This window comes from Gopherus flavomarginatus, chromosome 10 (genome assembly GCF_025201925.1).
Source record: "Gopherus flavomarginatus isolate rGopFla2 chromosome 10, rGopFla2.mat.asm, whole genome shotgun sequence".
In the NCBI taxonomy this organism is placed as follows: Eukaryota; Metazoa; Chordata; order Testudines; family Testudinidae; genus Gopherus; species Gopherus flavomarginatus.
The window spans coordinates 19,964,203-19,985,016 of record NC_066626.1 but is presented as its reverse complement, the minus strand read 5'-3'; the positions used below and the strand labels follow the sequence as shown (position 1 = coordinate 19,985,016).

At 47.1% G+C, this 20,814-nt stretch overlaps 1 protein-coding gene across 4 annotated transcripts in view; it reads left to right on the top strand.

Moving 5' to 3' along the window:
* Positions 1 to 13,591: 13,591 nt before the first annotated feature.
* NRP2 (neuropilin 2) overlaps positions 13,592 to 20,814 on the top strand; it is a 131,618-nt gene continuing 124,395 nt past the window's right edge. For 3 of the 4 annotated variants that reach the window (XM_050969580.1, XM_050969582.1, XM_050969581.1), the window contains exon 1: positions 13,593 to 14,336. In XM_050969580.1, coding sequence (XP_050825537.1) covers positions 14,264 to 14,336 — 73 coding nt within the window. In that variant the 5' untranslated portion in view covers positions 13,593 to 14,263. Of the gene's footprint in view, positions 14,337 to 20,814 lie in introns of all 4 variants that reach the window. The other variant, XM_050969579.1, reaches the window with a different exon arrangement.

The window sequence follows — 20,814 nt, the reverse complement described above, 5'->3', positions numbered from 1 at the left end:
CCATCTAAACACTGCTCAGGTAATTCTTCCTCTCATTAGGAGCACAATAATTCATAGGCATAAATCTATAGGCATTTGCTTTATTGTTAAAACATCCATGGAAATAAAAAGAAACACATACAGGCAGTGGTACAGCATGTGCTAGTCATAAATCAATCCACCAGGGGCTGGTTTTACTCCCACTGAAGCCAGTGGGGATTTTGCCATTGACTGCAGTGGAAGCAGGATGGTGTTTAAAGTCATTTTTTGGATTTATTTTAAACTGGGACTTTGTTGCTGTGGGAAGCATTCAGTCCACAGATGTATTCCAGTCCTAGGCTTGAACTCCGGTCTGTTCACCTTTCATGTGCTTACAATATGGGGCTTCTCACTGCTCTCCTGCTGGTTAACTCCACAATGCAGCCATCAGGCTGTAGGGGTGACGGCACCATTGTATCTATGCCATCAGACGCAGAACAGGGCCTGCACTGTGGAACCAAGCAGAGGGGAATAAATAAGAATGTGGCGCCTGTACGAGATGCCTTCCACCTGAGAATGTCAAAGACTTCTGAAGGTAGAAAGCCCCCGGTTCAAACTCAAAGGGACCACAGGGGAAAAAATGCTTTTATTGTGAAAAGGGTTTAGTGTGGTCTACTAAGGGGAGGTCAGGAGACATATGTTTTGACCAGACAGTGCTAATAACTGTCTGCGTGGTGCATACAAGGATTCTGTGCCTCAGTTTCCCCATCTCTAAAATGGCAGTATTACTATGACTGGCCCACCCTCCCAAACCACTCAGAGCCCTGCAGATGTAAGGTGCAATGGACGTTCCCACTATCGTTAATTAATGTCCTTGTATTGGTATTGGTTTTTGTTTGCCCCAGTGTGAAGGTCCCCTCCCCCACCCTTAGCCACTTTTTCTCCTCAGAGCGTGTACTCTCAGTCAGCTCCTTTCCACTGGGGCTCCTTCATCCCACCACCTCCACCTGCCTTTCTCTCCTTGCTGTTCCTGCTCCTGCTTCCTAATCTCTGCCCTGCTACTTCAGCTGCCCACTCCTTCCATAACTCTTGTACTGCAGCTCCCTGCTATACCTCCTCCCTCCAGAGCCTGCCTGTCTGTCTGCCTGTCTAATGTGTCATCTAAGTCCCCTCTTGCATTATTCACCCACGACACCCTGCTCTGCTCTCGCTACCTCCCCAGCCCCTCTCCAAGCTGCTGCTGATTTACCATCCACCCCCCCAACACACTTCCTAAATTTTCCACCACAACAGAAAACTCAGGAATGAGGCAATTAATATGTATTATTTCAGTAGGAGAGTTAAAAACAAAAAGCTTATGCAACAACTTCCCAGTCAGAACTGCAGAGACTATTGTGAAGCAGAAAACCTATGAAATGGCAGCTGTAAAATATATTAAAAAGCCTTTATTCACTGCTATCACAATGGGGCAAAAGAGACTAAATGCAGCTTTTCATTTGTTTAACTAAAAGCTGCCATTCCTCAGTCTCTCTGATGATAATGATCCCCACGGTTACCATCAAACTTGCACACACTCACAAGACACTGAGTTTCATACTAACTTTGCTCGGTATCTCCTTGATAGCGAGGTTCACAGAACCATCCGCTCCAGACGTGGTCAAAGCGACCGAGTTCTGAATGCTGTGGCTGAGGCATGGAACGTCTCATCCTGAGAGATGAGGCACGAAGAAGATGCTACAATTGTTGTTATCTGTCTTATGGCAGCATGTGTGCTAGGTGCTGTACAGGCAATAGAATAAGAGACAGTCCCTGATGGCAGGAGCTTCCCATCTAATAAAGACAGACAACAGGTGAGAGAGGAAGTAGTATTACCCCTAGTGTACAGATGGGGAACTGAGACACAGAGAGATTAAGGGTCCAATCCAGAGCTGATTGATTTCAATTGGATTGGGCCCCAGGTGATATGCCCAACTCATTCATGGAGTCTTGGCCATTAAACTCAGCTCTCCTGGTTCCCACCCCAATGCCTTAACTTCCTTCCTCTCAATGTGCCCTTTCTTCCTTAGCTGTAATTTTATTTTGTTTTTGTTTATAAGTTCCAAGCACTTACAGGCAACATTTTAAAATGTGGGAACCCAAAACTAGGCTCCTAAATCCACATTAAGACACTTAAATAAGTGGCCTGAATTTCAGAGGCGCCTGCTCTTCCCATTGGAGTCAGCTTTAGGCACCTGGATTGGAAAACATCGGGCCTACCCTATGATAAAATAACGTTAAAGGGGTGGCCTGCTTGTTCTGTGCTATAAAGAGAGACAGGCATGGCTCCTAATCCCAGCGCCCCAGAGAACTGTGCATTGAGTCCAGTATGACATAGCTCTCGATGCCTGGGAGCCATATCATGCTATTGAGTGTTAAGCAGGCTTCACCGTTAATCTCAATGGGAAGTTCTGCTGAAAAATCGATGGCATAACATGGGCCTGGGTTCGGCATGTTAAGAGACGGGTGCACGTTCACCTCTGGGGGTGAAGGAACCACTCAGCAGTGATTAAGGAGCAGCACAGACTGGGACCCACATAACATCCACCTTGACCAAAAGGGGGGTGACGTCTCAGGGCCTCCAAGAGGGGATGCAGGAACGCAGGCAAAATGTGGGGCTGGTCAGGGATGAAGTCTCTTTGTGTGGTGGGGCTTGCACTTGTCAGAGAAACTCATACGAAGGTTACCTTTACTCCGATACATCAGCGCTGCCTCATGTCAGGCCACAGCATGCAGTTTGATGTGACATGCAATTACGGGTGTAACATGCAGGTTCAGGCTGCTGAGCTCAGCCCCAAATGTAGGACCAAACTTTCCCAACACCTTTGGGGTGCGGGGGAGGCAGAAGGTTGGAGCTCAGGTTTTGGTTCAGGCCCAGGCTAACTATAACTTGGAATCTGGTAGCTTTGCCCTCCTCCCCACCTCCACCCTTCCTTTACCAGTGGCGTGAAGGGCCTTTCTTTGGTTTGCTGGCTTATGTCAGCTGGCATTCAGACAGCTTCCTTTGGGATTCACTGGTTTCCTTGTACCTTTTCTGCTTGTGGCAGCACTAAGGATGAAAACTTGTCTCTAAACAGCTCAGCATTCAGTACAGTGGATGGAAAGCTCTTAAATCTGATATTTGCAGGCTGGATGCGGCATGTCGACAGGGGGGATGGGTTAGTTTAGAGAAATTTAAAAACATGGCTGGAAGGAAAGCCAATCCCTTTGCAACTCAGGGCCTCCTGTTCTCTGCCTGTGGCACACAGTGGCTGACTCTGCTGAGGGCAGTAATGCTTTGGTCTAACTCTGGTTGTTGGGTTTGCTGTGGGGGTGGCAGGGTGGTGTTTAGTGCCCTGTGATATACAAGAGGTCAGATTAGATAATCTGATCATCCTATGATTTTGAAACTAACCGGATCTTAGATTGTGAGGTTCTCAGGGCATGGGCCATCCCTCCTTGAGTAGCTGGAAAGTGCCTAATATGCTGTGGGTATCTCTACACAAGGATAAAAGACCCACAGCATAGCTGCATCTGGCCCAGATTAGCTGACTTGCACTTGCACGGCTCACTCTCTGGGATGGAAAAATCATTATGTAGAGGTTCAGACTTGGATATATCCACACAGCAATTTTTTTTCAGCCCTGGAGCCTGACCCCTGTGCGCCCGAGTCAGTTGACCCAGGCCAGCCACAGGTTTTTTATCCCTGTGTAGATGTACCCTGTGACACAACTATAAACTAATAAAATTCTGTACTTTTCCCCTGTTGTTGTTCGTATTGTGGCCTCAGCTGAGATTAAGGCCCCATATGTGCTAGGCACTGCACGTACATAACAAAAAGACAGCCCCTGCTGCCCCAGGAGTTTGCAATCTATGTAAATGTTGCAAGTATAGTCGATGCACATGTTGCATAGTTTTTGGCTGGCTATTAGTTTCTATCTAGCCTATTTAGATTGTGAACTTTGGGATTGTCCTTTATTTGGTGTTGGTACTGTACCTAGCACAATGAAATCCTGATCTTTATTGAGGCGCTACTGTAATACAAATAATAATAATATAGGAAGCAAAAGAAATATTTTTTCAAAATCATATAAAGAAACCCAAACATAAAAGATCTCTTTTCCTAGTGGTCCGGAAGAGGGCATTATCTTCTAGAGGGGTGTATATGAATCCTATTTGTGGCTGTGAGAGCTATGTGACCGCATCACAAAGAGAATACACTGTAGAATGTGCATGAATATTAGAGCAGAGGAGAGGTCAAAAGCTAAAACATGATAAGAAAAAAAAATGCTTCTTTAAATATACACATGCCTTTTCTTGCCAGGATCTATCAAACCAAGTGCCAAAATAATGGTAATGACATTTTGTTTATAAGAAAGAAGAAATTGCTTCTGGCTGAGAATTTGTTTGCCAAGTTTCAGGCAGGAGGGAGTTGAAATGACCCTGTGATAATGTGGTTTAGGAATGCATGTGTTTTAAAGAGTTATGGTAATGGGATTGCTCACAACTCCTCCTCTAACACTGTGCGGTTAGGGACCAGTTCTGCACCAGCATGTACTACCCATGTATAGTGCTTACATCCATAAACGGTCCTGCTGAAGTCAATGGCACAGCTTATAATTAGTATTATTTGTATTACTGTAGTACCTAGAGGCCCCAGTCATGGACCTGGACCCCATTGTGCTAGGCTCTATACCAGGACCGGCGCTAGGGGTTTGAGTGCCCTTGGCGCACGGCCATTTCGCCGCCCTGCGCGCTGGTCCCACGGCTCCGCAGTCCTGCCTGCGGACGGTCGGTCCTGTCTGCTCCCGCCCGGGTAAGTCTGACTTTGAGGGAGTTAGCTGCACCTGAGTTACAGTGGTGTAAGAAAGTCAAGGCCATGTAAAAGCCACCAACACTGGGCAATGGAACTTCTTGGGAGTGAGTCAGAGAGGAGTCAGCAGTCGAGTCTCTGCAAGTCACCCTTCCTCATTACTGAGGAAAATTCCTGCTACATACACCATTTCCTGCAAATAAGGGCCTGATCCAAAGTCTGGTGACATTGTTGGGAGCCTTGCCATTGACCTCAATAGGCTTTGGATTAGGGTCCTTGGGCTCCTGGCAAGTTGCCTCTGCAGCCCTTGGTTGGGCAAATTCAGATGTCCCCTCTTTAAGGGAATTGGGTAATTCAGAATCCAGAAGGGAAACCTCACTCCCAGCAGCCGCAGAAAATAGTCCCCAGGGGATAAACATCACTTCCTGGCACAGCTGGTGTACAGAGAAAGGGGAACTAAAGAAACCCTGTAACCACTTTAGCTGTTCATCACAAAGAGATCAGAGGCAGCAGGAAAGTTCAGATCCAGCCCCAAACTTCCCTATTGTTTGGTTTGGCCTGAGGTTTTGGCTCTGTGACCGCTCTAACCATCAGCATAGCGCCAGGTCCTTGCTTGCTATTACAGTAGCTGAGGAGCCAGCCCCAGGTTCTGTGTTCCCTCTTCATTCCACTTCCCATGCAAACCATCAACTTACAATCATCCCACTGCGGGTTGTTGCTGCCTAATGCACCCACCCAGTGGGGATCCCATCAAACATTAAAGCAGTGGATGGAGCCTTTTATGAAGTTAACCTGCTGAAACCAGGAGAGTGCATTTGGCTGAAGTATACCCGAAAGCCCTGGATTATCCTGCAGCTGCTTCAAAAGAAATCCATTCCCTCCTTTCACAGTGCTGCTGTATTGAGAAATAATACGGCACCTTTATATTCACAGCCTAATTTAGTCAGCTTGTTGAAGTCTGAAAGCTTTTTTATTAACTCTGAAGATGCAGCTTTTTTCCTCTAGTATCACAAACCCTTCCCATGCACACCAGCTCAGAGCAGGCTTTGAACAGCCTGGCTCAGAGTAGAACCTCAGGGTTTAAAGTCCTCTCAGAGAGAGAGAGAGACAGCTTCTAGAGCAAGGATGAATCATTTCCTCTGCTAATCTGATTATGTATTTTAACTCTATTAGTTCATTTTCTTTATTCCCTTTCACGTTTCTTTGTATTGGTTAATTTTCCCATTCCCTTGTTGTGGTTTTGACTATTCTCTTTTTCTTCATCTCCCCTTTCTGCTTTCTTCATTTTTTGCTCTTCTTGTATTTTCCTCCCTTGTTTTCCTCTTTCATGTCTTTCCTGATTTGCCTCCCTATTTCCTTAATTTCCCCCTTAGTCGTCTTTTCCTGTTCCCTTTGTTTTCTCTTGCTGTGTTCTTTTTTGGTCACAGCTGCCCCCTGATGGTTCCCAGGTTCATTACAGCTCAGTGCTAAAGTTAAAAACAGAGCAGTGCCTAATATGGGTAATAATGATGAATGTGAATAGGGGTGGGAAATGCATGCATTCGGTTTTAGTTTAAACACAATAAAGGTAGGGAAGCAAAAAGTAAGACTGTCCTCCCCAGACAAGTAACTTTGTTAATTACAAAGTGAGCAGAAGAGGAGGAGACTCCACCCCAACCCCACAGTCTGAAGTTTGACTGGCATCTTAGTAAACTGTGTAGGAGTAAATATTTGAAGGAAGTCTGTGAACTAACGACTAAAGTGGGTGTGAGTTGACCCTCCCTGAAGCATCTTCAGTAGCAAAAGGTCAGCATTCCCAGCCCTACCCGTTCAATCACTATTTTGAGACTCAAATTAGCACTGATTTCACTGGCAATGAAATAATCAGATTGCTAACTATGGTTTGAAAGGTATCCCCTTGGAAAAACTAGTTCACACATTGAATTCGAGTTGGTCTCTATACAACTAGGAGTACAACTTCCCAGATGAGATTTTGACCCTATTTAAGTTCATACTCATAGGACATTTGGTTAATTATTATTTGTGGCCACATTGAGACAGTCACAGATCTGATAGACTAATAGTAGTAATTAGTATTTTGTACTTGTTTAGCACTTTTCATCTGTGGACCTCAAAGTGCTTTACAAAGGTAGGGAAGTATTATTTTATAACGGGAGAATTGAAGCACAGACAGCGTAAGTTCCAGGCCTAATGTCACAGTGAGTCAGTAAGAGAACGCAGGCCTCCTGACCCAGTCATGTGCTCTAACTGCTAGGCTGTGTGGCCCCAGAATCTTTGAATCATCTCTCTCTTGCTATTGGCACAATCTCTGTTTATCTTCTCATGCAGGCCCAGATATCAGTTTTTATTCTCAATTCTAACAGTGTTTCAGCCCTGCCATTTTGTTTGCGTGCTTTGCAATATTGTCAAATGTCTGATGGAAATATGTCCTGATATAAAGGTGGAAAGAATCTGTTTTGTATCACTGCTCTGGGGCCCTGAGAGTGGTATAAAAATACATGACACACCTTTGATTAACTATTTAAATAAGGGTGAAGAGAGGTTAAGGGTTAAGGTAAGGCTGAAGATTTCCTATCTTACTAGCACCTCCTGTTGGCCAGTTCATGGAGTAACATGGTGAGGGAGAAGGGATAGATCAGTGATTTGAGCATTAGCCCCCTAAACCCAGGGTAGTGAGTTCAATCCTTGAGGAGTCCATTTAGGGAAGTGGTGTAAAAATCTGTCTGGAGACTGGACTAGCTGACCTTCTAAGGTCCTTTTCAACCCTATGATTCCATGATCAGTCAGGGAGAAAGCTGCTGTACCATAACATATGGAGGTATACCTATCTCATAGAACTGAAAGGTCATTGAGTCCAGCCCCCTGCCTTCACTGGCAGGACCAAGTACTGATTTTGCCCCAGATTCCTAAGCGGGGGCCCTCAAGGATTGAACTCACAATGCTTAGTTTAGCAGGCCAAAGCTCCAACCACTGAGCTATCCCTCCCCTAATCAAAGAAAAAGTGATTGGATGGCTGCTATTGAAAAGATGGGATAATTAGGGGACAGGGCAAAGCTAACGAATGCCAGGGAAATCCTACCTATATTAGTCCTTAGGTCAGGAGCAAAAAAAATGAGGAAAAGTCAATATTTGAGGAAGCGAATGTTCTCAGCTACAGAGGAGTGGGAGGGAGAGAATTCCATTATATCCAAACTGTAACCAACACTTGGTCTGTGAAATTCTTTCAACCAAATCTAATGCAGATGGTGCAATAAATGATATATTAAAGTACAATTAAATTACACATTGTCTCATTTTCAGTGAGGTTTTATGGCTGTTTCTTATAGTCAAATATGGAAAAAGCGTTGCTATGCCCACGACGTCTGGTGAATACTTGCTGAGCCTTAAAACTTCAGGCAAATGGCATAATGGGCCTGATGCTAAGAAAGAGCCTTCTACGAGCAGAGCTCCCATTGAAGTAAAGGGGGTTCTACATGTTGGAGAGCTTGTAAAATCCAGCCCTAAATTTTGCACTGAGCCATGCTAATTGATGTGAACAGCTACTGGTGAATGATACACAGAAGGGCAGACTAGATGGTCTGTGGTCCCTTCTAACCTTTAAATCCATGTTAGGACTAAACAGCTTCAGCTCAAAATAGGTACCTTCAAAGGGCCTGGTCCCGTGTTGTGCGGGAATCAATGGCAAAGCTCCCAGTGGCTTTTGGTCCAAAGCTAATATTTGACCCATCCCTGCCCTAACTCCAAACTGGTATATACCACCAACTTGGTTGTCTTCATCTCCTGAAGTCACATAAGAACGGCCATACTGGGTCAGACCAAAGGTCCATCCAGTCCAGGATCCTGTCTTCCGACAGTGGCCAATGCCAGGTGTGCCAGAGGGAATGAACAGAACAGGTAATCATCAAGTGACACATCCCCTGTCTCTCATTCCCAGCTTCTGGCAAACAAAGGCTGGGGACACCACCGCTGCCCATCCTGGATAATAGCCATTGATGGACCTATCCTCCGTGAATTATTTATCTAGTTCTTTTTTGAACCTTGTTGTGATCTTGGTCTTCACAACATCCTCTGCCAAGGAGTTCCACGGGTTGACCGTGCATTGTGTGAAAAAAAAATTCCTTTTGTTTGTTATAAACCTGCTACCTATTAATTTCATTTGGTGACCCCTAGTTCTTGTGTCATGAGAAGGAATAAATAACACTTCCTTATTTACTTTCTCCACACCAGTAATAATTTTATAGACCTCTATTATAGTCATCTTTTTTCCAAGCTGAAAAGCCCCAGTTTTATTAATCTCTCCTCATATGGCAGCTGTTCCTTACCTCTAATCATTTTTGTAGCCTTTTTCTGAACGTTTTCCAGTTCCAATTCCAATATATCTTTTTTGAGGTGGGGTGACCACATCTGCATGCGGTATTCCACATAAAGTGGAAAGTGGAGCTTAAAGGAATTACTACATTGGGCAATGCTGATTGGTATTCTAGTTCTGTCTTTAGAGGAAATAGCACATGCTGGAGAGAATACTTCTAGGGATGATGATATTAAACGCTTAACAGCCTGGTGTGTAGTGTCCATGGAGAGGTACTGAAAAGTGGTTGGGAGAAATCTTTAAAGAGCAGCAGGTAACTTCAGATTTGACGGCTGATATTTTCTTACTTAAGTTTATCATCTTCTCTTACTCAGTGGCAGAAGAGTGCTGCTACAGCGAAACCTCATTTACAAATGTAACTTTCCCTTAGACTGTAAAGAACGCAGTTAGACAACAACCCCTAGCCAGATAAAACACCCAGTGAAATCAATGGGAATTTTGCTCACATACTGTAACTCTGCAAGATCAGGACCAAAGCAAAGTCAGCTAGAATTCTCTCTGATTAGGGCTTGGTAACCTTTCCTTTTTCTATGCTCTTTTGATACACATCTCAAGAGAGGAATGATTCATTCTGTGGATTTTTGTAACACTCTGATATCTGTGTTATGGTTTGTGACAACTATTTATTTCCTAAAAATCACACTTTGCTAGTTTGCTAGTCATCTAACCATTAGCACGTAGTAAATAATAGTCACATATTTTCAAACTGGAAATGCAATAAAGACAGGAGCTAGTTCTGCTCCGCTGAAGTAAATGGGAATCTTTTCATTCACTTCAATGGGAATTTGATCAGGCCTAAGATGAAGACTCAAAATGAGGTATCAAAACACACAGATGAAACAAGCACTGCGTAGCACTGAAGGTAACACTCATTATAGATGCTGTACCAAGTGAGCCCAATCCAGCACCCACTAATGTCAATGGAAAGACTCTCAGGCCTGGACCCATAAAGGGACTTAGGCATCTCTCTCAGGCCTAATGACTATGTGAGTATTTATCCAAAGTGGAGAAGTCATTGGGCCAGAGAGAAAGCAAGAGAATGGCACTATAGGCCTGTGATTAGGGCATCCCCTTGGAAGGTAAGACTCTGTGGGTCCAGTCCCCACTGCTCCAATCACTCTTCTTTTATTTATCCACAGTGGAGCAGCTTCAACAGGAACAACTGAGGGAGCCCCACATCAGACTATCCTCTAGCTCAGTGGTTAGAGCAGCCTCCTGAGAAGTGGCAGAGCCCGTCCTGAACAGGCGGGGGTGGTGGTGGTGGAATTGAACGTGAATCTCCTACATCCCAGGTGAGTGCTCTAACCACTGGGAAGTGACAGCAGCTCTTCCTCTGGCTGGATTTCCAAGAGGACTTGACAGAGGCCAAGTCTACACTACAGTGCTACATTGGTGCAACTGTGGTATAGCATCTCCTGCCAACATAGTGCCAATGTGGACAGCATTTAAGCCAATGTAATATATGTCGCTCACAGGATCTTTTTCACACCCCGGGTGCCATAAGTTGCATCAACTTAAGCAGTAGTGTTCACTAGCCCTAAGTGGGTGGTCTTTGAGCATGTCTCCCAGATCAGGCCCCACAACATAGGTGAGCGAACACCTATCTTCCCCGGGTTTGTGATCACTCTGGGGCTTAGGTGGCAGATAGGTGTCCGAACATCTAGTGAGAGGCAGCAGTGCACATACCCAGAGACAGGATCCTAGGCTCTGAGAGAACTTTCACTGCAAGAACATAGGCACTGAGTCAGTTCACATATGCATAGGGTTTGGTAGGAGTCTTGTGGATGGCAATGGAACCTATAAGTGGGACTTTGGGGCCTAAACCTGAGAGTTAGGCACCTGGTGTTTAGGATCAGGGCCGCATTGATTTCCATGATAATGGAATCAGTCCCTATTTGTGTATGTGCGTTCACATCATATTGTAAAGACTCTGTTGGCATGAATTGATAAAATTACACATACATTATAAGCAATGGAACTCAAGTAAATTATGCCCATCACCCTAAACAAATTCTGATGAAACTTTTATTACCACCAACCCCCACCCCATTATGTATTTTGTTTCTGTTGCCTTTTAGGGACCAACTTTTTTATAATTGGAGCATTTTGGTGTTTTTCAGTCCATCTGTCTCAGGTAAGCCGAGGTTACCTTAAATTATCATATACAAACCTCTGTTAGGAAATATAGCCTAGACTGTTTAAACGGCTCTACAAATAGCTTTTCTGCATGTCAGAGTGTCATGACTGTAGGGTTCACTCTAACTTTGTACTCTTAGCCTGAAATTCCAGCTCTCAGGGATTGTCTACACTTTCAGCACTGCAACTGCACTTGTGCAGCTGTGCCACTGTAGCACTTAGTGAAGACACTACCTATGCCAGGAGGAGAGCTTCCTCTGTAGGCATAGGTACCGCCACCTCCTCAAGAGGCAGTAGTTAAATTGACTTTTGTGGCATTCTTTTTTTTTTAAGATGACTTTGTAAGTTGCTCTGAAGTTTGGAATGTTAAAGTCCTGCTGCAGATCAGGGAGAAGAATGCAGGTGAAATAGTCAAAGGTGTGAAATAACAGCAGTTTAATGGTTGTAAAATGAATGGGATTCTTCATGTAGCTAGCATTGCCACCTATATGATATAATGTATATGGGATGAGGAAGAGAGTTTTTATTTTCTCAGTGTTATTTAATTTGTATTATATACAGCTGGTCTTAAGCACAGGCAAAGGAAGCAGTCACTTGGATTCTTATGTTATGGAAGCACTGGATTTTCCCCTCCAGCAGCAGATGTAGAGAGGAAGCAATTTGCCCTCAGAATTGCCCAGGGGCATGAGAAATTCTTGTCCTGATGCTTCCCCATCTGACATTTTTTTCCAGGTTCTACTTTTGCATGGAGTCACACCAAAAGCCAGGCTAGCCTTGGTGTGTCATTATTTTAATCAGTTTGGCTATTTACAGCCTTTCTGATAATGCAGTAATGAATGTTTATTGAAGTAAGACAACTTGGAACCCACAAGCTCATCCTAAAAAACGAGGTGCAGCCGATGTGTTTCAGAAACTATTAGCCTGGGGCTCTATGTAAAGTTTTTTTTTTTTTTTTTTTTTTTTGCATCTTGCTTTAAAAATAGTTAGTTGGCATAAATTGTCTGTGTCTTGGAACATTTGTGACTGTGCTACCATCAGGATAAAAGTTTCTTCACTTCTTCCTGTCTTCGTTTCTCGTCTTTTCCCACTGTTTTATTTTCTTGCTTGTTTTCCCTTGCACTGATCATTTTATACCTAGCTAATATCTGGCAAAAAAGTATTTACACATCAGCATGTGTAGTTATTTTTAAAAAATCTAACCATTAATGCTTTCCTGATCATTATGAAAAATACATATTTTAATTATGTGATTATTTAGCAGCCAGTGCAACTTTTTTTTAAAAAATGGTATAAAGAAATGTATAATTAACTTCTGTGTGTTTTGGTTTGATTTAAATCAGAATGTCAGATGAATTCAAGGCTGCTGCACAGTTATCTTTCTTTGGACGTTGACCTAACTTCATCTGTTTATCTGCTGCAGCATTGTATTGGGTGCCTGCTAACCTTGGGTATAGTTGAGGTTACATCAAAGCAGTCACTGCATCTTGATATGCCCATATCTTTGTGAGAAATTCTCTTTTTGGGGGCTAAAATTTGTCATGGTCTGTCTCAGCCTAGAGGTTCTGTATGTATTTATTTTGCTGGCGAGTTAGAGCAAAAGCCTTTCAGCTATTTGAAGAATGGCAGATAGACCCCGATGGTCAGCTATGTAACCCCATGCTCTGGAAGTCCCTATGCCTCTGACTGCCAGGTGTTGGGACTGGAGGGCACGGGAGGGATCACTTGATAACTGCCCTGTTTGATACATTCCCTCTGAAGCATCTGGCATTGGCCACTGGCGGGAGACAGGACGCTGGGCTAGATGGACCATTAGTCTGACCCAACGTGGCCAATCTTAGGTTATAGCTAGTATGGCTCCAGCCTGTAGCTGCTCTTGGGAGGGAGGGGCGCATTGGGAGCCCAGGGGCTTGGGTTAGGTTTCTGGAGGAAACTGTGATGTCCACTAGCTCCCAGGGGCCAGGGCCTGGTTAGCTAGTTAGAAGCTAGTTAGTTACTAACCTGGTTAGTAACACCCTCCCCTCCCCCCCTTGGGTGGGCTTGGGGTCAGTGCGGGGACCCAGGTGCGGCCCTTGGACGGGGCAAGCCTTCGCTCCGCTCCAGCCCTGGCAGGAGGGGCGGGGCGGGGCGGCGGGAGGCTGGCTGCGTGCTGGGAGCAGGCAGGCGCTGGGTGCCCGCCGGGTGGCCGCTTTGGCGGGGAGCCCCGAGGGGGCGGGCCCTGGGCGAGCGTGTAATCGGATAGCTCTGCCTCTCCGCGCTGACATGCACGCGCGGCGGCCTGAAAAGGCAGCGCGGAGCCGGGAGGGAGGCACAGGCAGGCTCCCAGCGCCGCGCGCCTGACCCTCTCCAGAGAGAGACGCAGGCGGGCGCGGGCTGCGTGTGTGTGTGTGTGTGTGTGTGTAGCGGGGAGACACCCCCGCGGCACGTGAACCCTCCGCCTCCCCCAGCGCCGCGTGCCACTGCCCGGCGCCCCGGCCACAGCCACGCAGGGCAGGGAAACCACGCGCCGCGGCGGGAGGGGACGCGCGCGGTGCCACCCTGCAGCCTCCAGCCCCGGGGCGGTGCGATGCCCCGGGCGAGTCATTTCTGCCGCCGGCTCCAGGGAAGCGGGGGCGGTGATGGCACGCTGGAGGAAATGACACGCTGAGGGACTGTGGCGATCGCACACACACGCGCGCGTTACAGGCACGCGCGATTTGTAGACTAGCTTTTGGGGGCGGCGGGGAAGCAGCAGCCGGCTGCTCTCGCTTCTGCACTGAAGGAGTTCCTGGGCTCCGGCTAGTGGGTTTGTACAAGGCAGCGGAGCGGGGGCAAGGCAGGACGCCAAGGCACGGAGGAGGAGAAGCGAAAGACAACTCGCAACATTTGCCGAGGAAATTCTAAGGTGCGGGGTGAAGACCAGCGTGATTTCCAGTTCCCGAGGAAAGCCCCTAGCAAACTCCGCGGGGGAAAACCCCATCCTTTTCTCGCTAAAAATGGATACATTGCCTCTCGTTTGGGGATTTGTAGCTCTGTACTTGGCTGGATCCGGAGTGCTAGGCGAAGCAGGTAAGACACACAAAAGTTAATTTCCTCAGCTGTTAATCCTTTGCCTTTGAAAGCGGGCAGGGGATGAGGCATCCTCTCTTCCCGTTACACAATTCCACAGCAGGTTTGATTAGCTAGAGCCAGGACTCTCTCCCTTGCTGGAAACACAACTTTTCTCTCCCTGGATGCAGTGTGGTGAGGTCTGGGTGTCTGTATTTTGAAACACACGCGGAGACTGGCTTTGGCTGTGTTCAGATGTCACATATGGAATAAATCAAAAGGTTTTTTTAAAAAAAAAAAACTACAAAGCCTTTGCATTACAGTTTTCGGGAGAGATTTTTTTTTTTAATGTTTTGAAGCAGAACATATCTCCCTGGAGTTTTTCTTTTTCCAACCCAGCCAGAAAGACATAAATAATTGATAGCCACTCGGTTGTAGATACATTTACAAAGTCTAATTAAATAAGGTTTGAATGGGCAAGGGAGAAAAGCAACCTACTTTTTGCATCTGAAAAAGTTCGTATGTTTTTAAGACGGTGTGGCGGTTCCAGAAAACACCCCCATGGCTCTTAGCAGATCGTTTTGTGCCTACTGTCTAATAAAATGCACGGCTCTGTAGCAGCTGGGGATGCTTCCCTTCAGTGTCTGTTTCCAGGGAAAGAGTAGCTAGTGCATATACATTTTTATTAATAAAATAAACAGTGCGGACCTCAGCGGTCTAAGGAGCCGTCTGAAGTGGTTAGAAACTTTTCTTGATGGAATTCTGTCCTAAGCAGTTGCCAAAAGGGGGGGGGGGAAAGGGAGGTGCGGGGGGAGCGGAGGGATGAGGACAAACTGTGTTGAGATAAGAGAAACAACGAGACTCCGATCAAATTCCAAATCCGCTGTTTAATTCTGACAATCGGTAAAGAAATGTTGGGCTGCGCAGAACAGCCGCGGGTGGCTGGCTAAATCCCTCCTCACTGGTGAAGGGCACACTAAACCCAGACCGCTTAATTAGCCCGCCGGAGATCTGACAGAGCCTTTCCAGCTCATTAACCGCTGGGCAGGGAGTGAAACCCTGATAAGACAGATCGGGGGAGGGAGGAACCCGCAAGAATAAATATACAAACCTCACATGTCCTCCTGTTTCTCGCCGTTATTAAAAGATGTGCAACTCCTGGAAGCCGCTAGCTGCCCGCCGGGAGGCGGGGTGAGCCGAGGCTAAGCGAGCATCGTGCTCCCCCCTGGCTCCGCGCGGAGGCACTCGCTGTATGTCAGTGACCATCATTATTTCACTGGGAGCGGAGCCGTCGTGCCACCGCAGGCAGCGGATCCCGTCACTTCTGAGTCCCCCTGGGCGTGTGCCGAGGCGGAAGGCGCTCGCTCATCCAGAACCAGTGTCTGGCGCTGGGAAACACCCTGGCACGTTATGGGAGGCGGTAAAGGCCGGCTAAGGTGACCCTGGTGCCAGGGGGTTGTATTTGAAATTGCAGCTCGGCACCTGGTCGGGGCTGCAGGCCGGGGCGGGGGGTGCCCCGAGGCGCGTGGCCCCTGGGCTGTCACAAAGCTCAGCCGGGCAGAAACGCAGCGTGCAAGGGGCCCTGTACCATGCACCTCAAACAAACGCACCGAGGCTAGCTCGGGACTGAGAAACTTCTGCGCCTGCCCCCGGGGGCCCGTGCACCCAAAGCAGTGGGGGACCCGGGGGCGCCTCCCTCGGGTGGGGCCGGATCCTGCTGCCAGCGAATCCAACGGGAAGCAGGATCGGGGCCGCAGTCGTGTTTGTGCGGACACCTCCCACACCCAGTGTCCGCCTGCTGCCATGTTCCTCCTTCACCTCTCCCTGCTCGATCCGGGTCCAGGCGCGTCGCAGGGAAAAATCCAGCGCAATAGGCAGCAGGGGAGAAACTTCCAAGGGAAACCCTCTTAATGGGATTTACAGTCAGACCAGCTCCGAGGGTGGGTGTCCAGCTAAAGCGTGCCCCCCCCCTCCCATGCAGCGGCAGTTGTGCAGCTGCGAAGAGCGGGGCTGTGCAGACGATAGGAATCAAACAACACACCCCGTCTCATTCCTCCAGCGAGACAGGACTTTTCTGATCCCTGGTGCTAGCCTCTCCCTCCCCCCGCCCCGCCTCAAGCCGGCGGCTGCTGCGGCTCTCGTGTGCACTGGCAGCCTCGCTCCCACTGGGCATCAATCTGCTTGGGCCAGTGGAGCAGAGAGAAAGGCGGGGCGATCCGTACCAATCCTGCCAGCGCAGCGGTTCCCCCACCTCAGCCGGAGGCGAGACCGCTCAGCCAGAGACGCCCATTGACTGGAGGGCACCTCTGCTCGCTTCCACCGCGCCCTGCCACCAGCACCTTCAGGTCTGGGGCTGCCTGCATTGGGGGGGGTGTGTGCATATGTTCTCTTTCCGCCCCCCAAGTGAGACTCTCTCATTCGCTCCACCAGAAGTGATTTCAGTTGCAAACGAGCCTGGGATGTTGTTGTTTTTCCCACGTGAGAAGGGAATGCTTCATTTCAGCTGACTGATTCCTCCCTGAAACCAACAGCAGGTAATGGGAGAGATCAGAGCTGTGATTAAGCTCCCGTTTGCCGGAGCTGGGCTGAACTGCAGCTCTTCCCCAGCGCCAAAGAGTCTGAACTTAGTTTGGATCAGCACAGCAGTAGCTGGTCTGTGGGTGCATTTACGTGTTGCCCTATTAAGGGGAAGTGCCGGTGGTAGAGGCAACTAGATCATTTATACCAAAGGGATTGGATGTGGACAGTCCTGCTGGGTTTCTTCTGCTATTATTTAAGATTCTTTTTTTGGTGAATTTAGTGCCCCTGAAAGGTAGGTGCCAGCTTTCACAGCCCTGGCCTGACTTCTAAGGTAGAGGGTGTGGGAGTTCACAATCCCTGCCCCTTCAGCCCTTGGCCTTTCTGAAGGACCTGCCAGTTAGCCCTGCTGTTGAGGTTTGAGGTGGACATCTGTTCACTTAGGAACTAGGCTGAGGCCACGTCCAGACTAGGGTATTAAAATCGATTTTAGATGCGCAACTTCAGCTACGTGAATAACATAGCTGAAGTCGAATTTCTAAAATCGAGGTACTCACCCGTCCAGACAGCGCGGCATCGATGTCCGCAGCTCTCCGTGTCGATTCCGGAACTCCGTTCGGGTTGATGGAGTTCTGGAATCGATGTAAGCGCGCTCGGGGATCGATACATCGCGTCCAGACTAGACGCGATATATCGATCCCCGAGCAATCGATTTTAACCCGCCGATGCCGCGGGTTAGTCTGGACGTGGGCTGAGACTGTAAAGAAAATACGTGCTGCAGGGAGTGGGCACAAGTACTGAATCACACACACTTTCAGTGGTGGGACTAGAACTCTACTCTTCAGCTCCAAAACTACAGGCTTGTCCGCTGAAAGGAATCCATAGCTGATCATAGTAGTAGGTTCTTTCCTCTACCTCTGGACAAGCCATTAGAGGACAAAACCACACCCACCCACTACTAGAAGGCAAATGTATTCATACACCCTCCCTACTGGAGCCCCACCCTCCCTCCAACTACAGGACCATCTAACTCAGGGGTTCTCAAACTTCATTGCGCCCGCGACCCCTTCTGACAGCAAAAATTAGTACATGACCCCAGGAGAGGGGACTCAAGCCTGAGCCCACCCAAACCCACCACCCCAGATAGGGGATGAGGGAGGTCCAAAGCCAAAACCCGAGCCCCGCCATCCGTGGTTGTTGGTGGTGGTGGTGGGGTCAAAGCTGAAGCCAGAAGGCTTCAGCCCCAGAGGGCCTGTAACCTGAACCCCACTGCCCAGGACTTGGGCTTCGGTCCCAGGCGGTTGGGCTTTGGCTTTGGCTTTAGCTCCTGGCCCCAGCAAGTCTAAGCCAACCCTGGCAACCCCATTAAAATGGGGTTGCGACCCACTTTTGGGTCCCAGCCCATAGTTTGAGAGCGCCTGATCTAACTCATACTGCATAGACCACTAAGCAGCTCAAATAATGCCCTGGTGGGGACTAAATTCATCCCTGTCCTGGACATCTCTGTCAGAACAGATTTATCCCTGGAGTTCATAACAACGCTCCTAAAGAAGACATTTATTTCCTTTGTTATGGACCAGATGACAGTTGTTTTTCTTAAAAAAGGTCTCATGAAGAAATCCACAGATCCCTCCTGCAAGTTCTCCTGCTTTGCCCCACCCTCTGCCCCACAAGCCTTGCACTTCAAATTTGCACTTTGCTGTCTGGGAGATTCAGTGGATGTTACTGAACTACGCATACTTCACTCTCTCCTATGCCGGCACAGGCATCTGTGGGAAAAGGGTTTTGTCACAGTCTGAAAGGGGACATTGTGGGGGACACCCTTGTTCGCTGAAACAAGTCTCAGTACTTTCCCTAGGAATCGAAATTAGAGGGGTGTTTGAATTTACAAGGGCATTGGAAAACAGCTAAATTGGCAACAACACATGCAACTCTGATTCTGTTAGGTGCTGTGTGCTCTCATGTCCTTGAGCAAATACAGAATCAGGTTCCTAGAGGTGCAGGGCTCTGTATCCCATTACCATTCCCTGATGCCATGTAGTTCAATAAAAATATTTGGGTGAGTGCCTTCCTCCTCCCTGCAATCCAGCCTCCGGTGCTGTTTGCATTTGCAATGAAGTTCTCATCCTGTTTGACATGAGACTTTTTGTTGTCAAGGAAATGGTTGTGATATCACAAATACTGGAAAATGACATCATTATGTAATTCAATAAGAGACAATAAACTGTGACAGGGTGCACACTCTGATTTATATACAAGTAGTTTTAGTAATTAGCAAACATGGTAAGAAAAACATGTCAGAGGTGGATGGATTTATATTGGAAGTCTGGTGTATTTGAAAGCTTTCCCCCATTATGAGAGTCCCTCTTTAAGCTCCCCCTAGGGATGTAAATAGAGAGAGGAGAGATTTTTTAATAGACAATAATATGATAATCCACACAGAAAAAAACCTCTTCCAGTCATTTTTACTGTAAGAGATAAACACTGCAGCTGCCAATTTATTTGTAGTCAAGCAAAGACTAAGATAACTATGTAGGGAGTGGGTTGGAGACCCTGGAAAGATAAATCTGATGGTTGGACATCTGTGTGTTTTTCATCTTCCCTCAGCTAGTTGCGAAACCAATCAAATAAGAAAGCAAAGGTTTTGAGTGACCCAAGTACAGAGTGATTCAGATGATGTTTATGCAACTCCAAGCAGTGCTCACTTGTAAAGACTTCCAAATATTTTCCTAAAAGCTGATATTTTTAGAAATGACTTCTGTAATCTAGCAGAACTAACAACCCACTTGCATGCACACACACGTGGGCGGCACACAAACATTCATTGCTTTGCCTTTTAAAATCCTGTTATGCTATTAACTGAAAACTAACTGGGAGAGAAAGGATTTTTAGACTAGGAATCTGGCAGTTGCCAGGAGCTTCATTAAAACATATGAGTATGTGCTCAGTGAGGGACTATAACCCATGTTTTTCTAACTTTTTTCTGGCACAGAATTATAGTTTGTGGCGTCTACTGTAACAGCAGACATGCTTTTCCCCAGAGGGCTCTAGGAGACACTTTCCATCTCCATCTCTCATTTCTCTCTTCCCATTATTTACTCTGTGCTTTAGGAACATTGTGCCAGGCTAAGGTGACTGAGCTCAGAAAGCAAACTAGAAGCTCTCCCCCACTGCAACAGTGTGTCACTTTGCACAAGCCATTGGATTGGCTTCCTAACCGGATCTAGTGCAGTTGGGTTCCAGGACACTGTGGCCTTGGATCACGGATAGCCTTAGAGGAGAAAGCATCCTTCACAGGGTTTAGGAAGCTGTCAGGTTCAGATAAGGCTAGGATCCTATCCTGTGGGACCCCCAGTTGTATTAATAAGGAAAAATTAATTTTTAAGCGCTGGGACGACTGCCAAATTATGTGACCTTTGACAGACCAGCTGTGCTGTATAAATACATCGTATATGTCTGAACACCATGATTGGATCTAAAGTTGAAATATTGAAGCAAGCATTTAGCAGTGCTGGTGGGGGCCATATGCAGCAGTGTGAGAGAAAACTGCAAGCTGCTAAAACTCCTCTCCATTGTGATATGAAGTCACAGAGGCAAGGCTTCCATCTTGGGGTCTCCCACTTGGGGTCTCTAATCCAGAAAGCAGGGAAAGATGACAGAATTTACACACTGGGGAGTGAGGAGAAGGCGTGAACAGCTCCAGTTTTACCCTCATCATACACCAGCCCTTTGACACATTTCTAATTGTAACAAAGGGATAACAAAGGGATAACTAGGTTATTTTCAAAATCCCTCTTCACACACTCTGGTTGAAACTGTGGTAGCAGCATCCACACAGGTCAGGGTTGTTGCTGGCACAGTTTTGCAGTGGTTTGGGCTACTGTGGCATGGTTTTAATCACAATCAGAATCAAAGGGTCATCTCCCAGTAGTCAAAGTCACATCAAAGTCTCAAAGGGCCAAGTTGTTCTCCAGAGATAGAC